Genomic DNA, 18,892 nt, shown 5'->3' on the forward strand with positions numbered 1-18,892 from the left:
ACAATACAGCAATTCTATGTTACTGGACACACTGCAATACCATCATCTGGTAAGAGTAATAATGGCCATTAAAAGACAAAAAGCAGGAAACGTGTCATTTCAGGGATTCTGATAATAATTATTAAAAAGGGGTTAAATGAGCAAAGGTTTTATGTTTTTGCCATTAAAATCTTGTCTTTAGTACCCGAACATTTAGCATAGTACAATGCAGTGCATCTCCAAATCATATTTAGTGATTACCAAGAAGACATCTGAGCACAGTGTCATATAACTGCAAGTATTTACTCATAAACATCAGACATCATTTCTTCAAGGTTAACATGTTGCATGTAATATAGTTACACAAATGCAATTAAAGTAGTCTGAAAGAAAGAGAAAAATAAAGTTCCTGAAAACAACACAGATAAGTTGTGTATCTAGAATGTAGTCCAGAACATAATTCGCTACGACATACCGCCGCTTCACATGTTGCACACGTTAACAATTGTTTTGAGTAGCATTTAGTAATACTAAGTTGCAAAAAATGTAGCCAAAGTTCATCTTTCTGTGTCTACTCTCCAAACAGGCAACTCTGGTCAAATGCTTCACTTATATTACGGTTAGGTGAATATTAACTTCATTGAAGTTACAATGAAAAGAAAGGAAAGGAGTGTGAAACGCATGCAGAACCCTCATTCGTCCTTTGTTAAATCTGTGAGCAAACAAAAGAAAAGGCATCTCCACTGAACTCTGTACAAAACAGCTATTAAAAGAACAAAATGATCGATACATTATTATCTTCACAAAGGGAATATTTTAGACCATCGAGAATACCCATGTGGACTTTTTATACAGCCTTCTACAGTGAAGTTCATGACGTACGCTTGCTCATGAGTCTATCAATCTACATTGCTTTTAAAAACGTGGTATGTACAATGCAATAAGCAGTCAGCGATCCACCTGTACTATAGTTTCTTCTATAAACAAACTCTATAAAATAATAAAAATACCTTCTGTTTGCTACAGGGAAACTATATTATTTTGTTCTTGATGTTTCCCTTGCCATAGACTGGTAAATCAGACCACTTAGATAATATTACAAGCTGCAACACTTCCTCTGTAGTCATGATATGTATGAAAACAATGCAAACAAAATGCAATAAAGTGGATGCATATATTCAGAATCATTTCGCTCCGTTGAAGGAAGCCACTGCAAGTGCAAATAAAACCAAAAACGAACGGAAGCAGAAGAAAAACAGGGATGTAATGACCGCTGGACATCTCGAGTGCTGTTTTTGCAATGCATATAGCACCCTCTTGTGGTAATTTCTTGATACTGGATCTAAAGCATTTAAAGGTAAAAAAGGGGCTTTCAACCAGTTCCTCTGTACTCTACATCTGTGTAGCTTATAAAGAAAACATTATCAGATTTTCATTTTCACCTCTTATAGAAGTTTTGTGTCCATTGCCAAATTTGCAGTGGATAGAGATCACATTTGGTTACAAAGACATGCTAAACTACTCAGAAAATGGTGAACATTCAGTTACAAGGAGGCAAACAGCCTTTGTTCAGCAAAATATTTCTCGCTTGACCCTTTAAACTGCTCTCAAGTGACTTGTTAGCACTTTTGGCCCTGCCCCACCAAACTAAATTAAAATACTAAGATGAAACATAGCTGATATCAAAATTACAGACACGTGAGCCTCATCCTCAGGTGGGAAAAAAAGAAAAGAAAAAGGAAACACATTTTTCCAGGAGTGTGCAAAGTGTGTGGCATGTGTGACATATGTTCAGTCAGGATTCAAGGTTTTCCTCTAACACCAGCAGCCTTTGCGTTGGTCGCCAGCAGCACTGTCACAGAGTCCCTCCTCTTCCTCCAGAGCAGTGAGATTGAGCTCGTCGTTAACGGACATCCGGAGTAGATCCAGGTCCTTTTTGTTGGCTGCCAGCACCTGCTCAGCCAGTCGTGTAAAAGTCTTTGGAGGAGACACACAGACATGATGAGACACCAAGAAATTTCCCCCCGTGATGCAATTACAGGTACATGCATTTCTGTGCACGGCCTTGAGAGAAGTGTCTCCCCGTGTAACCTCACCTCTGTTATATTATGATTGGTGAAGGCACTTGTCTCAAAGAAATCCATTCCATAAGCCTTGGCCAGCTGGAAGACAGATTACGGTGAAAATGGGAGCAAATGGAAAAAAACTGAGCACGTTATGCTTCTTTAGTCCCTCTCTCCCGAATAATCACAGGTATCTAAACAGCAAAGCAGAGCCACAAAATCGAACTCAAGTTCTGCATAGCCATCGATGCCAGAGTGACCCACCTTGATGCCTTGCTCAGTGGCCACCTGCCTCTTGTCCACTTCATCTGACTTGTTCCCTACGAGGATCTTCTGGACCTTGTCAGGAGCGTACTGCAGGGGTTTGTGATGTGGACACGAAGAGATGTTTACAGACAAGGGAGAAGAGCAGAAAACAAAATGAAAGCGATAAGACAGCAGAGAGCTGTTTCAAATGCCAGGAGAATGCAGAGAGCGTGACAGTGTACAGGAAATGAGACCTAGATTAAAAGCAAGTGGGAAGCGTGCCAGCATCAATAGGTGATATATTTGGAGAGACCCATAGAGGAAATTACATTCATAATGACTAAATTAATAGCATAAGATCACCTGGGAAATGATAAAGGGGAGCGGAAGATGAGAGAGCTTTATGAAGAAAAAGTGAGCGCATGTGGAAAAACCGCGTTCTTTCCGATATTTATGACAAACGAAGACGAAACACCGTAAACGCAGAATAGCTGTCAGGTCAGTGTGTTTGGTTTCTATCACACCATGCCAGCCATATGTTCTTCGTCAAGCTGGAGCCTCTGCACACTCGGTACATTTGTTACTTCGGGCCTTTCGACAGTGTTGAAAAAAAATGTGCCTGATTTATTGAGTTCTTAAATCCCAAATCACACTGACTCACCTCGTCCACGTCGCTGGCCCACTTCATGATGTGCTGGAACGATCGCTCACTCGTGATGTCATATACCAGGAAGATCCCCTGAAAAGAGATGGTCAAAGATTTTAAAACAACAACAACATGCATATTTTTCAAGCACCTTTGAGATCCATGTTTACAAAATGTTCTCAGTTGCTTGAACCCTTTTTGGAGCATTTCATAACACGTTCCTATGATTCCCATAAACATATCAGACTAGCACTTGGAAAACTGGCTGCCTCTACTGGCAGTGTGTTCTGTGTTGTGAGCCACAGTCTGGAAGAGAAATCCACTCAACTGTTTTAGAGCACAAAACAGGATAAAGAAACTTTCCTTTCAATTTCATTACCAGTTTCTGGTAAATAGACAATTAGGTTTCAGCCAGTTTAACCTCTTTAGCAGCCCAAAACAAATTTCATGCTGCTGCGAAAGGGCTACACACTCCTTTGAGGAAAGGAAGAACATTTACGACACCACTAGTCTCAGATAAAATCCTTTTATTGTGAAAACCTCAGGGTAGCAGCTCCACTATGATTCCTTTAAGAGAAGTAACATAAGCAGCTGTAAGGATTAGGCAAGGGTTATTCTTGTAGCTGGAACAAATTGAATTTAAAACAGATTAGACTTAAATTTGTACTGTGTGTGTGCAGAAATAATATTGCATCAATTTATGGCAGAGTAACTGAAGGAGACTTAAGGTCCGCTACCTGCGCTCGTCTGTAGTACTGCTTAGTGATGGTCTGGTACCTTTCCTGGCCCGCAGTGTCCCTGCAAAACAAACATATATGAATATTCATTTTGTGATTATAATACAATGACATGGAGCGCAGGAGGCAGGTAATTAGAAGTGTTGAGGCTAAAGAGGACACTTAGCAAAATTTCGACCAGACACCTAAAATACCTTTTCAGCTTTTCAGACAATAACAAAAAAGGGCAAACTGTGGTCAGCGGAGCTTTTTTTTAGTGACTCTTGTGCAGCTTTTGCAATGTCAAAGTTAAGACTTCAGGTAGACAGATGTATGTGAAATGTGGTTTATAGGCTCTCTAGATAAAATGCAAAAAAAACAGCAGTTGATCTGTGATCTGGTTAAATTCATAAAATTATTTTCTAAAAAAAAAAAAGAAGTTGAGCGATTTAACTGCATTTTAACAATTTTTTGCATGAAAAGAAAATTCCCTCATGCATTTCAATTTCTACTTAATTCTACAACGTCAGTGTGACGCATCAGTGGTTAAGTTTGGGAAAATGTCATCACTCTAGTTGTGAGTTATGACAGGGCACAAACTCCAGGTTTGGTGCTACAAAAATAGTAAAATATACGTGACAAAAATATACGTGCTATCTTCTAGGTGAAGTCAATGCAGGTGGGCTTTAAACCTGGATGCTATCTGAAGGCCGCCAGATGAAGATAGCTGAGGTTGGAAAAAGAAATTTTATCCTAGGGCTGTGCGATATGACCAAAATCTCATATCCCGATATAAGAATTCTATCGTCCGATAACGATATAAATCACAAAAATGTAACATTTTCTGTAAATTCTGTGAATCTCGGGCAGCTCGACTTGCGTGAAGTGTTTCCAGCTGCGCGTCGTGTACCTGGAGTCCAGTGTTTTAACCAATGCATGAAACGATACACTTTTACACATAAGTTGTAACAGCCGCCGTTTTCTTTGTGAGTATTTATTACACAGCGTGCTGCGGGGAAAAGCCTGTTCTAATGTTTGAGTCTAAGGCCTATTTTTTAGCACCTGGCGGCTCTTTTTTACTTCTCATCCGTAAATAATCTGCTCTTTCACGTGATTCAGTTTATTTTGAAAAGTCTCAACAGGATCTTGAGCTTTATTGTGAAAGGTTTACGTGGAACATAAACAAGCGGACACGCGATGGTGTTACCATCGTTGTTGCTAACGATAAGACATAAAAACAGGCGCTTGTCTGTCCGTAGTGTGGTTATATTAAATATAAGAGAAAGAGAGAACTTTAAGAAATTAATATAGCCACTACAGTGACCATCAAAACGATGAAAAAATATTGCCATAAACAGTTTATTTTGCGACACCACAAAACAAACGATAGCGTAAAATGAAACGATAGACGTTTTTATATCGTCATCCGATATATATCGTTATATCGAACAGCCCTATTTTATCCTATAGAAGTCTCTGGGAAAATAGTTTTCTGTGTTGACCTCTGTAAACACCTTCCTGCTGAGTTTTTGGACTCAATCATTCATTTTTGATCTGGGACACTGTATTAAAAAAATATTTTGTAAATCTTGGTCATACTATGTCTTCAAATCGAGAAATATCTGTGGTTTGAAATCACTCTTTCATCTGCGGTTGTGCCTTTTGGGTCACCTTTGATATAATTATCTGACAAATAGCACGGCTTATTGTGCACTAAAGTTTCTTTCAGCTTTTCCTATTTAATTTTAAGAAACACAGATGACGTTCCCAACACAACCCTATCAGGATTTGTCTCTCCCGCTAACTGTAAACAAGGGAACTTGTGTAGGCCAAACGTGTTAACCACTATGCTGATTTTACTTTATTTTATCACTAATTAGCAATTATGCAATTTATGAATACACCTTGCTAACCAAGCTTGTTATCTCCACCCTTCAATCCAAATATGGTCCCTTTGTGCTCAAATAAACCCCCGAGATGGTGGCGGCCTTAATGCCTGACATGAGGTTTCAGAACAGTAGTCCACATATCAGTAGCTGGCATTATGGTTTACATAATACTTTTTTTATTTTTCACATGCAGTCTATGGCTAACCCTTCAAACAACATACAACACCTTATAATAAGATTTTGTCTCTTTCCAGTTTCTTACCATATCTGTATGCGGACTTTGATACCATCTATTAGTAGTGTCTTCATTTTAAAGTCGACCCCTGCAAGGGAGAAGATACGATTAGGAAACACAGCATCACATTCACAAAGTAGCTTTATTTGATATTTCTCCCAGAGACAGCCTAAATGCTCTGACTGTTGTCAGAATTGTATACACTCTCCTTTCGATAAGCGACCAACATTAATTAACCAAGCTTGTCCGACAGATGGACGTTTACCACTATCTGCTCCAGCTTTGCAACATCATAGGAAACATTAACACAAAGAGAGGCACATCATCCCTGTATAATCAGCCTGAGAGAAGGTCGAGCTAATGATCCAGTGAGCAGAGTGCTCGTTTAGTTCAGTCCTTTGTATTGACTGCGTGGGGGAGGGGTTGGGGAGGTGGAACAAGAAAAAAAGAGCTATATGATAACTGAGCACAACATAACAACAAACAGGAGGGATGGGAAGAAAGAAAAGAGAGCTGGGAAGGGGTTAAGTAAGCAGTCACTCGCGCTTCAGTGATCTGATCTATTTCAGACAGCCGAGTGCGATATTATTCACAGAAAGTCAGACAGAGGCAAGTTTATTTTCTATCATGAGGACTGTCCATTTTTGAACATATATGAGAGTTTTTAGTTTGTTTGGTGTTTTGGCAGTTATACTTTGTTTGTAAATGTGCAGCAATTTATGGAAACATGGACAAACATACATGGAAATACAGTATATAAAGCAAAAACTAGGTTTTGCACAAGTCTGTTGAGCTTGAAAGTCAGTATTTGGTATGACCATTTTAATTATTCAAGCCTCAGACAAGCTTTCTTGTAATTTCTTTATGCAGATTCAAAACTTTAAAGCTCTACTTTGGATGTTGGCTGCCTTTTGTTCTGTTCTCTGTCAAGATGATCCCATACTGCTTCAATAATATTGAGGTCTGGGCTCTGGGGAGGCCAATCCATGACTGATATTTGTGCACCGTGGCATTTTTTATTTACCGCGCATGCATGCTTTTACTAGGTTCGTTTTATAAAATGTTTGAAATCATTGTCAGGACAAAAAATGAAGCTTTTGCTGCTTTCCACATCTTACCCTGCTGACATATGCCAGGTTTTTCACTAGTTCTTTGTGAATCACATTCTTTGTGCAAAAACACTATTTCATACAATTTTTCCTTGCATTAATGAAAGAAATGCTTAAAATGCTAAGTTTTTGTTAAAAGCTTCTAAGACCAAAATGCAAAAAGACACAATTTAAAATTGGTTCTTCGCTTAGTTGGCTGTTATTTGTATACACAACACTGGTTCCCTTGAGTTAGGTGTCCTTTTTAATGCTCCAAAGACTCATAGGTAAGTCTTAAGTGGCTGAACAAATTAAAAGACTTTGCAACAGTGAGGTGCAAGGAGTGGACTTCAAATGAATGACAAAGCAACAAATCACCAAAGATAAACATTGAAAGAACTTCAGAAACTCTGGAAAACTCTTGTTCAATATAGCCTTAAAAATTATAAGAAATTCTGGCTCCTTAGAAAAAAACATATAAAGAAATGTGGGGAAATGAGGACTTTTTGACAGTAGTGTATATGTAATAAGACTGTAGAAGAAGAGCCTGAAGCCAGGATCTCAGAGAAACTGCAGTAAACTGAGTCCTGTTTTGCATGGCAATACCCCCAAACCCCCTGAATATCAATAATAACAAACAACTGCTATAGTAAGTCTTTAACGTTTGGATAAGATACAGTAAAATTCCTAAACAAAGCAATCAGATTTTACATTCAACTACAGTCATTGTTTTCCTCATCTCCTTTCTCTATCTATAATGCAGACTAATGCAGTTAAGTCAATACAAAGCACACCCACAGGCTTCTATAGACCGCACTAATCCCTGGGAAATCAATTAACTGTTCATCCCAATTAACCTGATACTCAACACCCCTGTGCCACAGCCAGCATCACGCGCACAGAAAGAGCTACCGGGTCCAATCGATTCACAGAAATGGAAAACGCCCTTCTTGTGTTTTTTATTATGAGGTTCATTTTCTAAGACACTGATAAGGAAAAGCTGGCATATCTACTACAGTTGGCCGAACTTGTTTTCAGATTATACTTAGGCTAAGAAGGAGTCCATTGAATGTTGCTGGAGGCTAGAGTGAACTGGCTTGACAATAAGGGGCCTCATTTAAAAGTTATACTCAACCTTTGCCTTTGACCAGAGAGATTTCAGACTAAATGAAAGGTCAGCATCACAATCAGCAGCTTGCCGTGCCCGAGGCTTGAGACAAGAGAGGAGACCATTAAAAAAAGATGCTGTCTTCCTGCATTGTATTAAGCAAGTCAGATAGTCATTCATGCAAATTGTAATGATTTGAGCAGAACATACGGATATAGACAGAAAGCCTAATGGGCTCTGCAGTTTAGCAGTGAATGTCTACAACTAAGATTCTGACCAAATCTGGAAAATCAAGAAAACTAAACTGACATATCATTAAAGTCTAAGTTCTATTTTGAGAAAAGCAAGTCATGCTTCAGCCTACACTGTCCTCTTTCAGCTGCCAAAAAAATCAACTTCAGTGGGCTTTTCATCCAGCCAGCCATCCTGCCAGCCATTTTACAAAACTTATCCTATTGACAGGAAGAAGGGGTTTTTCCATCAAGCTGGCATTGGACAAGCAGGAACCTCTAAAGCTGAAAAAGGCAAAAAAAACCCAACAAAAACTGCAGTTGCTAGAATGGCCACTTGAGGCTTCAAAAATGAGCCAGTCCCGATAGACTTTCATGTTAAATGAAAGCAGAAAAAAGTGTGTTTATAGCCTGTGTGCAAATTCCCTGCTGACTCGGCCTCAGGATGTCTAGAGGCAAGAACCAAGCGCACCCAAATGAGCGCATCAGTGATCATGTGCGCATCACGCAGAGGGAGAGTGAGAGACGGAAAGCAGCAGCAGAGCATGGCAGTTGTGTCGCAGTTTGTGTGATTCCGTGTGCGTTAATGAGACTGTAAGTGTTATTACCTTTGACAGGTTAACTGGTATGATAATAGTTATAGTTATTGTTTAGTTTAGCTGTTGTTAGCTTGCCACATGCTTGCCTTAGTACTAGCAACTGGGAAGATATGTGCTATTTAGCCAACTTCTGGTCTTACGGCGACCCCTTGTGGACATTGTAAAATATTGCTGTGTCTGAGTAGACGATATGTTCTGATTGTTGTTTAGTTATCTTTGACCCTGCTAATTATAGTATTACCTGTTTCTGTTTCCAGACAACCATGCTTATAGTCACCGATACTGCACCTGCCACAATTATAAGTGCATATCTGGCTGTATCATAGTTGGATTTATCCTGGCAAGCCCTGCTGTAACCAGTTCTTCTGTGAAGCTTCATTAAAGACGGTGAACTAAACTCCTGGACTGCTGCAGACTTTCTGACCGAAGACTTAGGCCAGACTTGTATACCCAGCACTTCCAGTATATATATATTCTACAGCCTGGTAGAAAAATGGTTTGAGCCTCTTCATAACAATTTAAAGTTGTTTTATTCATAACTTATTTCTCTGCACACTGGAGTTACGAGTGTGGTCACCTTAACTTTCAGTTCATCTCTGCTAAACGAAGTTGGCTCTCCAATGTGTTTGTGCCTTTTTGAGCATTTAATGGAATAATCAGATTAATATTGATGCAGACCACCAAAAAGGTTCGTACTTCAGCTTTGCATATCTATGCCTTTTCATTGCATGTATACAGTTCACTTTGCTAACCCAGCTTGCTAATATTAGCACCCCAGCCTGTGGGCATTTTTAGCTCTAAGATAAACCTGTCAGCGGCCAAATGATAACACTGAACCTTCGCTATGCAGAATTCAACACCCACGCGTGGCATCACAGTGGCGACATTCATCTTTTATATTGCTTTTGATTACTTTATAACAACTGTGCGATATGAGGCAAATTTAGTTGTAGTTGCAAAGCACCATATGGAAAAGATATATATAAATCTTATAAAGTTTGTATCTGTCTTGTGTGAAACTTGTATGAAAAGCATATAAGAGTGAAAACAGATATAAGATCCCTTGAAAAATTATATAATGAAACTTGTATGTTTTGGATACTTACTAAAACAATATATGAAAGTAATGAGAAAGTGGCCACTTTCATGAGTAATCACATATAAGTTTTTACTATTTCTTTTCCATATGGGCGTAGAAACAAAGACAGTCTTCAACATAAAAATGTCTGTTTTCTGAGCTTCTTTTCCCTACAGTTTTTCAGTCTGCATTAGAAAAAGTGTAGAACGCCCTGAATACTGCTGTTCAAGGACAGAATTTAAAAAAAAGCATGTGTAACTGTTGTTACAGCCATAAATGTTTTAATGTGTTGCAACTATCTGCAATCGGTTAAAAAAGCCTTAAAAGGAAAGACACAAGTACATTTGATTGACAGTCTGTTACTATTCGAAATGTTATTGCTTTTTGTTGGCAAAGTCTATTGTCCTGAGAGAATATATGATAGAAGAATAGAGCTGAATCGTGTCCGTGACTTGCACACATTTGAGTTAGCGATATGAATACTGCATACTAAATCCTGCGCTCAGCTTTTGTAGCTCTGTAAAAAAAACATTAATCTTGAGGAACACCTTGAAAAAAAACAAATGCTTCTTGTCAGCTTTGCTTCTTCCCTTCAGAGGCACAATGTGCACAGTATGAGAGACAGCAGTTAATTGAACACGGCAGCATTTCACAATCAGCAGTTTGAGAGCCATGTAAAAACAAATGGCTACACACCCAAAATTGACTTGACTAATTACTGGGATGACTATATTTGACTGTGCAAGACGGATTAGGCAGTAAAATATGTCAGCGTGCTGTAGGTAATGGTGACAGGCTCACTAACAGATGGATGGACGGATGGATGCTCTGGCACTGACACCCAGTCACTGGGGGATGGATCTGACATGCATGACTAGCATTACTAGCAGAGGACAGACAACAGCTGTCAACAGCTGTTGTCTTTGGGGAACACAAGGACAAGGGGCAATCCTTCTTTGGCAATAATAAACTTGTCATCAATCTGTATTGAAACACAATCTTATTAGGATTCTTTAGTACCAGGAACACATAGAGGAAAAAAGGTGGCAAAACTTTTTTTAAATTTAAGGCTGATAATAGCACATGAGGGATTAAAAGCAAGAGCGAGGATGTGAAAGCAAAACACGGGGTTTGAGGAATGTCAAGGGAGAAAACCAGTGGAACGTGTCTTTTTAAGATGGGTAAAATATCCGAGCCAGAGGAAAAATTCTACAGAATTTTAGAAAAGGTCCAAGAGAAAGGGTTGTCAAAGTGTTTTATGACTGAATACCAAGTTATGCAGCCAACATGTGACTGAGGACCAGAGAAGAAAAAGACACGTCATTAAGTTAGCATTTGTAATGTGTCTATTCATAGGAAAAGGGTTTATGCTAGTTTATAGTTAGTGAAGTAGCTTTTACATTCCTTGGCACCTGTTGTATTTGACAGCTGCAGGATGACACAGTCTGCTTTAATGGGTTGAAAAGAAGGTTATCCAGGAAAAATGTTGCTTTAACACAGTATAACAAAAACTGTGGATGATTAATACTGAACCCTTGGAGTGTTTTTATAATAAAGGGTCTTCTAACTACACTCAAGCCAAGTAGATGGCAGAAATGTACCTTACTAATAGATGTCAGCTGCTTCAAAGAAGAAGGAAACAAATAAGTATAGAAATGCTGAAGGCAAATGCTGATGAGTTTAAGGAATCTCCACTTAAAACCTTTTTTATCAGTACTAAAATGTCACATGTCTTAAAAAAAACTTATTTTAGAAAGATTTAATTAAAATGAAATCTGTTTAAGGATCTTGAGGTGTATGAGTGCATGTATGAAAAACTTCTGCAGAAAGAGTTGTGTAAAACATATTCAATTCATGGAGCTTACTTCAGTCAGCAGTGGTTGAGAGTTAAGACTAAAAGTTTGACAGAAGAAATATTTAGAGTTGCAAAAGTAGTAATCTCACAAACTTCTGTAGCCTGTACCTAATCTGTGCTTGAGGGTGGCAGCTCAGCCGTGTGATCTGAGCCACTTCTCGCTGAACTGTCTGCAGCTGAGCCACATTGTGGATGAAGGAGGAAGCTGTAATGGTGATAGAAAAAGGGGACCTTCTTCTGGTTTTGGTGCGTCAATCTTGGCTGTGCACTGTGAATCTTTTTGTGTCCGAGTAACCATTGAAAATGACTCTCAGTATGAAACGTTCAGGGTCAATTGGTCAAAAAGTTTATACTCTATGATTAAATGTTAGATAAAAATTATTGTGCACCTAATTTAGGAAAGAACCAATTCTAAATGGTATCTTTGGGGAACTGGATAACTGGAGAGAAAAAAGTGGCAGGCCTAAAAAAAACTAATCTACAGCAAATGAACAGCATCTGAAAGTCATTCAGAAAGAAGGAAATCATTGTCAATGTGTATGAAGGAGGTCAGCAGAGAGGAATATCACTGAATCTCTCCAGTTGTACATCTGTAAAACAGAGTGCAGGCTCTGTCATGGTTTGGGGCTGAATTATAGCCAGTGGTGTTGGGAATCTTTTCAAAACTGATTAATTTATGAACACAAAGTACCACCGGATTTTGTAATACTTGTAATACTTGTAATAATTTTGTAATACATGGAAAAATGAAACAACAGGTCAATTTTTCAGCATCACAATATTCCCAAATACTTCAAATGCAAGCATACGTAGATAGTAACACTATCAGTCGTGGATTGGCCTCCCCAGAGCCTGGACCTCAAAGTTACTGAAGCAGTGTGGAATCATCTTGACAGTGATCAGAACAAAATCCAAATTAGAGCTTTGAATGTCCTTCAAGAAGCCTAGCAAACTAAAAGACGACTATAGTAGTAGAAATGAGGGTTGATTCAAGACAAAACGCTGTATACTGTGTGTATTTATATCTTTTTCCTGTCTTTTTTAAGACACATTAGAGACGTGACAGGAACTGCAGTAAGAGAAACATGCAGTAAAGTCGCCAGCCATCTGAAACTTCCTGACAAATACAACCTCAACTATAGCCACCTCAGCTGACATAATATACTCGTAAGATTACGCTATCTGTGCTATGGAAAGGCGCAGAAAAGCCAAGTCTATGACAACACCTCTGTTTCCCTGATAACCTCCAACAATAGGATAGCCATCTGTGCTGGCTGTAATCCATTTCTGACCCTTTAGAGTACTGAGCTTATCAAGCAGCAGCGAGCTACGTGTATAACCATAACACCACCGGGATCAGTACAATGTGGACAGCTGCTTATTGAGCTATGATATAGAGCAGCACAGGGCTGATATTTTATTGGTGTTTTGACAGCCAGGAGGTCCAATGAGGCCAGTGACAAGACTGGCAAGGTAACAGTGAGGAAGATTAAACTCAGCAGTGTGACTGAATACCATTACTAAATCATCTCTGCAGCTGCTCTTTGTCAGACAAGTGTGCACGCTCCAGCCCCCGAACACAGCTATCTGTGAAAATAAAATGAAATACCTCAACAAGAGAGGAAGTATTACTCATTCAGGTGCGATCAGAACTCTTGCTCCAATTACCGTGGCCTTGTTTGACTCTTAATATTCAATCTTTCCATTTTTAGTCAGCTGAAACTAGAAAGCTAAGTCATAGTTTCTCGTTTCATACATGCAGTGGCAGTTTTAATGACTATAGCACTGATTTTATTTCATGGTAAAGAGACCAAGTGACTCACACTAACTGCCTATTGAACACCTCTTTCAGAAGGTGATGAATCTAAATATGCTGGAAGAAAGTATTGTAAAAGATATAGGAATTTTTTAAGGTAAGTAAGGTGCAGTATTTTGTGAATAGTTCAAATGCTTGTGTTAAATCTAATAGAAAATAATAATAAAGGCAAGTTTCTGTGGAGTCTAATGATTTAAAAGCATATTAGAGATGACCCACTACTTCAATTAGTGCATAACATACAGAAATTTAAAAAATAAACTGGACCCAGGCCAGACATGGCTAATTAAGGAAGTGTAAATATTAAGTTCATATTTAAAAGTAATGTGGTGTTATTTTGTACCTAGTGCTTAGATTTTGATTGCTGTGGATGTGTTAAGTGGTTTCCAGTGTTTTGCAAAGAACAAATAAGGTTTAACATGGCAACGGTGAATGCTAATGAAAAAAGGGATCTTGTCTCAGTGCAAGAAAGACAACAAACTTAACTCAGGAGACGCAAATATGGACACGGATTAAAGCTTGATTTAGTCTTCTGTGGGAAATCTACGTCCAAACTTACAACGGAACTGCAAACGTCTACGCCATTCAAGTCATTGCAGGTTGCATTGACCGTACGTATAGTTACACTTCTCACAAGGTGCACATCAGGTTACGTGGAAGGTTACGCCATAAGCTTAAAAGAGGTTCCTGACTATGTCATAAGTTATAAAGTAGATTTCTGGCAGAAGATTTGTAAGTCACACATGACGGTCTGCACTGCGTGAGTATTTTGCCTTCAGAAGTGCTTTAATTCTGCATGATACAAACTTAACAAGTTGCTGGAAACATTCCTTAGAGATTTTGGACCACACCGACATGATAGCATCACATAGTACCCGCAGATTTGTCAGCTGCACGTCCAATCATGATCAAATCTCCTGTTCCATCACATCCCAAAGGTGCTTTACTGGATTAAGATCTGATGAGCATGGAGGCCATCTACGTGCAGGATATTCAATGGTATGTTCCAGAAAGATGATTGAGCTTTGTGACATGCAGTCTTGCTGGAAATAAAAATAGAAGATGGCTAATCGGCCATAAAGGGATTGAGATGGTCAGCAGCAGTACACGGGTAGGCTGTTGTGTTGGTGCTAAGGGGCTCAAAAATGATGCCAAGAAAATATCCCCCACACCATTACACCACCACCACCAGTCTGAACTGTTTATTCAAGGCAGGATCAATCTGTGCTTTCATGTTGCGTATGCCAAATTCTGACACTATGATCCAAATGTTACAGCAGAAATCAAGACTCATCAGGTCAGGCAACCTTTTTTCAGTCATCTGTTGTCAAATTTTGGTGAGTCCACTGAGAGGTAGGCTCAGTTTCTTAGCTGACATGAGTGCCACCTGGTGTCCTCTTCTGTTGCTGTAGCCCATGTGAGGCTCAACGTGTTTTCACAGATGCTTTTCTGCGTACATTGATTGCACCGAGTGCTTATTTCAGTTACCTTTTCCTTTCTATCAGCTCAAGGCAGCCTGGCAATTCTTCTCTGTTCTCTGACTGTAAACTCTGGAGATGGCTATGCATGAAAATCACAGCACTTCAATAGTTTCTGAAATACTCAGACCAGCCCATCTGGCACCAACAACCATGCAATGTTCAAAGTCCTTAAATCACCTTTCTTCTTCTTACTGATGCCCTGTTTCAAATTCATGTCCATTGTCTTGATCGTGTCCACATGCCTAAATGCACTGATTTGCTTCCTTGTGATTGGCAGATAGATATTTGTATAAACGAGCAGTTGAACTGGGTTTTGTAATCAAGTGAGTGTATATATAGATTTACAGCACGCAAAATTAATCTTCCAATGGTAATTAAAGTATCGGCGTTAAAATTACATTAAATAACAGGCTGACAATATTACAGTGTATAGCCAATATTTTACACAGCACAGTATTGTGATGTTTTTATAGAAGGAAACTTGATCTAAATTACAGTAATTTCAATGTAAAAATAACTGTTTAATGCTAGAAAACCTGTCTGCATGTACTTTACAGTAAATGAATGCAATTTGACAGTTTTATATTTATGTATAACTTAAAATTGCTTCCTGCAGAATTGGCAGGGACTGACCTGTCATCAAATGCCAAAAAGCATTTACAGGTCACGTGACAACAAAATGCTGTAAAAACACAGGAAAATGTAGTTCTAGAAACAGTGGACGTGTTTTCCCAGCTATGTTTTTATAGTTTTGGTCTGAACCAAGCCTGTTAGTTCAACAACATGTCAACATGACAATATCCTCCACGCAATGCCAGCTAAACAACAACAGCTAGTTGAAATCCATCAAAACAGCTAGTTTTCAAAACAGCTAGTTTTGATGGATTTCAGGTGTGGAAACACTTAAAATGCCCTGGACCAAAACCCTTCCCCCACAAGTCACAGCTGACAACCTTAATTCATGCTCTTGTGGCTATATGGGAGAAAATTCACTGTCTGTAAATGCCTTGCAGCAGATTAATGCCTATGGTATAACAACAGCAATCAAAATTCATATATATGTTTTCGGGTATCCACATACTTATAAATATCTATTTATTATCATACTGTTTAGGAGCTGTTAATGTCTGCATGTTGTGATTGTAGCATTCTGAGTAACAGCAGGAGCATCAGCTTAATGAGAGACTCAGGTTTTTATAGTGTTTTATGAAGGAAAAAATGAGAAGCCATGGGAGCAGCAGTTTTTGGGATAATTAGGAGCGGGAAAATGAATGAGTGGACCGTAAAGGGATGTGATAAATAATGGAGTAACCAATGAGGGGGACAGGGGAGAGAATTTATATCCCTCTGTCAGTGTGAAGGTTGGGAAATGATTCATTGAACCGCTGAAGGAAAGCACTGATGGTGGTCACTCTTGAGCTCCTGCTCTCTCTTTCCCTTTGGAGTTTGTGGGCCCTGTTTATCAGAAGAATTAACTTTTAATTATTTCATGAAAGACCTCTCAGTGTGGCTTATAGGCACCACCTGCTGCCAACAGCTCCTCTGGCCCGTATGAGTCTGGATTTCACTGCCTGCCAGACGGCAGATTCTTACCACATCCAGCTGTGCTTGTGAACACTGGGTATGGTCTAACAAAAGCACAAAAAGATCGATATATTCATCATTTTCAACATACACAAACAGCTGGGATTTTCCTTGTAGGAGACAAGAGAAAGGCTTGCTGCATAGGCTGTAAGCATCACTCTCTCCAGGGTGGAAGTTTCCTGTGGAGTGCTATAGGTCTAGGACTTAAAATAGCATACTGCAGCCTTTGCAGCTGTATGCATGTGGGCATATATCACATCTGGCTGGCAAAAACATGAGGGAAGACAAGCCTTTAAATGAATTTGAGCTTAATAGAATGTGGATTATTTACAGGAGCATTATTCAAACTAACACAAAGGCATTTATTTAACTACTAAAGGAGTCCAAAAATAAAAAGGAAGAAACAAATAGAGACACAGTCGTGTTCTTATTCCCTTTTTATATTGGATCTTGTGAAGTAATATCCGCCTGTAAATACATGGCTTAGCACCGGATTCATGATTCACTGCCTCGACCTTATCTGGACAACATGTTCTGTGTGTCTTTTCACTACAAGAGTCAGTTATCACTCACAACCAGCAGGAGCATTTCCTGACTTTTTCTTCACCCACCAGCCACGGCAATGTTTGTATGCTCCCTTCTTCATTTCTGGCAAATTGCAGATCTCTCTATTAACTAAACACACACAGAGAACACAGCCTGCAGACTCTGCAGCAGCATGTGAGTAAAGCCCACTGCTTACTGTATATCCTTATTTCCCTCACCTCAAAGGAAAACACGGTAATGCGCCTGTCGTGACTCTGAATCCAAACTATGAAGCGCACAGCCCATATTAACTATGAGAATGAAGGCTGGCTCGGCTTTGCTGAGTCAATAGTCATCAACGGGGAAGTGGCAAATCTACGAGTTTGTTCTGCAAACAGAGAAGGAGCTGAACATGTCAGAGTCAGCCCTGTCAGTCACAGAGAGAACATCTGATTAGTGCATACCTGGATTGTGTAACTGATATTTAGTCAGTGATGTTTGCAGTTTTAATCATTTGACAAACTTTCATTTTACAAGATTTAACATTTTATTTAAAGACCTCACAGAATGGGTCACTAAATTTGTGCCAGGCATTGAGTTGAGAAGGAACTTTGATCAGAAACCACTTGCAGCCAATTAATGCACACCTGCTGACTCCAGGGCCCCAGTTTAACCGGTAACAAGGATGCTGATGCAAAACGTCCACTTCTCATTCATATATATATGTATATATATATATATATATATATATATATATATATATATATATATATATATATATAAAATATTATATTATATATATATAAAATTGTTCTTTTTTTTGAATGGCACTCGTTTGCATAGTCAGTGCCAAGTGCTGGTAGTTGGTGAACTCATCTGCATGGCTGCCAAGTGTTGGCTCTTCCCCTCTCAGGGCTTCTCCAAACAATCCAATCACGCTTTTCTATTTCTGCTGTATGAATTCACTGCTATGGTTAAATAATAACGCAGCACTTTCCCGTTCAACCTTATTGGATCTAATTGGTAAAAAATTATTGGCCACAAAAAAGGGACACACACACACACATAAAACGATGAAAGGGGGTTAGGATAAATCAGGAAGCTGATCAACATGAAGTGCAGAAAACAGGTAACAAACGAGTCCTGCTGGCAGTGCAGCGTCTTACCGATGGTGGAGATGTGAGATGGGTGAAATTCGTTGTCCGTGAATCTGCATAACAAACATGTTTTCCCAACCCCAGAATCTCCGAGAAGCAGGAGTCGGAAGAGCACATCGTACTGCTTAGCCATAGTGTTGCACGTATTGTTGAAATATAAAAGCCGGAGTCAGCTAACTCAGCGATGGACGAGCGACCCCTCCCCACCTGCATCCCATATCTGCTCAGAAGCTCAGCATAAACGGCTTTGACTTCGGGTTTTTTTTTATTTTTCTTTTTTTTTTTTTGCTCACTGGTGTTGGGTCGGTGGTTAACAAAACAAGGATGCCCCAGCTCCACAGTCAGCCTCCAGCTTCCACTGGGCGCGGTGGACCGCTGTCAGGTGAGACTCGATGATAAAAACACACTTCCGGTGATGTTTTTCAACATAAAAGTGGCCCTTTCGCGCTACTAGTTTTGAATCTTAACATGTTCTGTACACGCTGTTGGCTTTAAAAGTTCTGATAGTGACAACAAATAATACACCAGGCCAAAATTTCCCAGACTTTAGCTGTTTCAATCTGCCAAAACAAAATCTAAAAATGTTTATGAATTACA

The 18,892-nt window shown here is 39.2% G+C and overlaps 1 protein-coding gene across 1 annotated transcript; it reads right to left on the reverse strand.

Annotated features, from left to right (window-relative positions):
• Window positions 1-263: 263 nt before the first annotated feature.
• Window positions 264-18,698, reverse strand: rab15 (RAB15, member RAS oncogene family). The gene is made up of 7 exons (XM_084953364.1): window positions 18,305-18,698; window positions 5,802-5,862; window positions 3,672-3,732; window positions 2,950-3,027; window positions 2,307-2,396; window positions 2,076-2,141; window positions 264-1,956 (listed from the first exon to the last, which is right to left on the reverse strand). Exons 1-7 carry the CDS (start codon window positions 18,426-18,428, stop codon window positions 1,795-1,797), a joined length of 642 nt encoding a protein of 213 aa, XP_084809490.1. The 5' UTR covers window positions 18,429-18,698; the 3' UTR covers window positions 264-1,794.
• Window positions 18,699-18,892: the final 194 nt, after the last annotated feature.

The sequence above is a fragment of the Perissodus microlepis genome, chromosome 15 (genome assembly GCF_051167445.1).
Source record: "Perissodus microlepis isolate ML-2025 ecotype Zambia chromosome 15, ASM5116744v1, whole genome shotgun sequence".
In the NCBI taxonomy this organism is placed as follows: domain Eukaryota; kingdom Metazoa; phylum Chordata; class Actinopteri; order Cichliformes; family Cichlidae; genus Perissodus; species Perissodus microlepis.

What these genes read in the sequence shown, in the direction of transcription:
- rab15 (XM_084953364.1), bottom strand. Translation starts at nt 18,428, where the DNA reads ATGGCTAAGCAGTACGATGTGCTCTTCCGACTCCTGCTTCTCGGAGAT. An exon ending in GGGCCAGCGACGTGGACGAG is followed by an intron (nt 2,397 to 2,949) that starts GTGAGTCAGTGT and finishes AAACCCCTGCAG; the next exon opens with TACGCTCCTGACAAGGTCCA. An exon ending in CCAATCATAATATAACAGAG is followed by an intron (nt 1,957 to 2,075) that starts GTGAGGTTACAC and finishes TCTCCTCCAAAG; the next exon opens with ACTTTTACACGACTGGCTGA.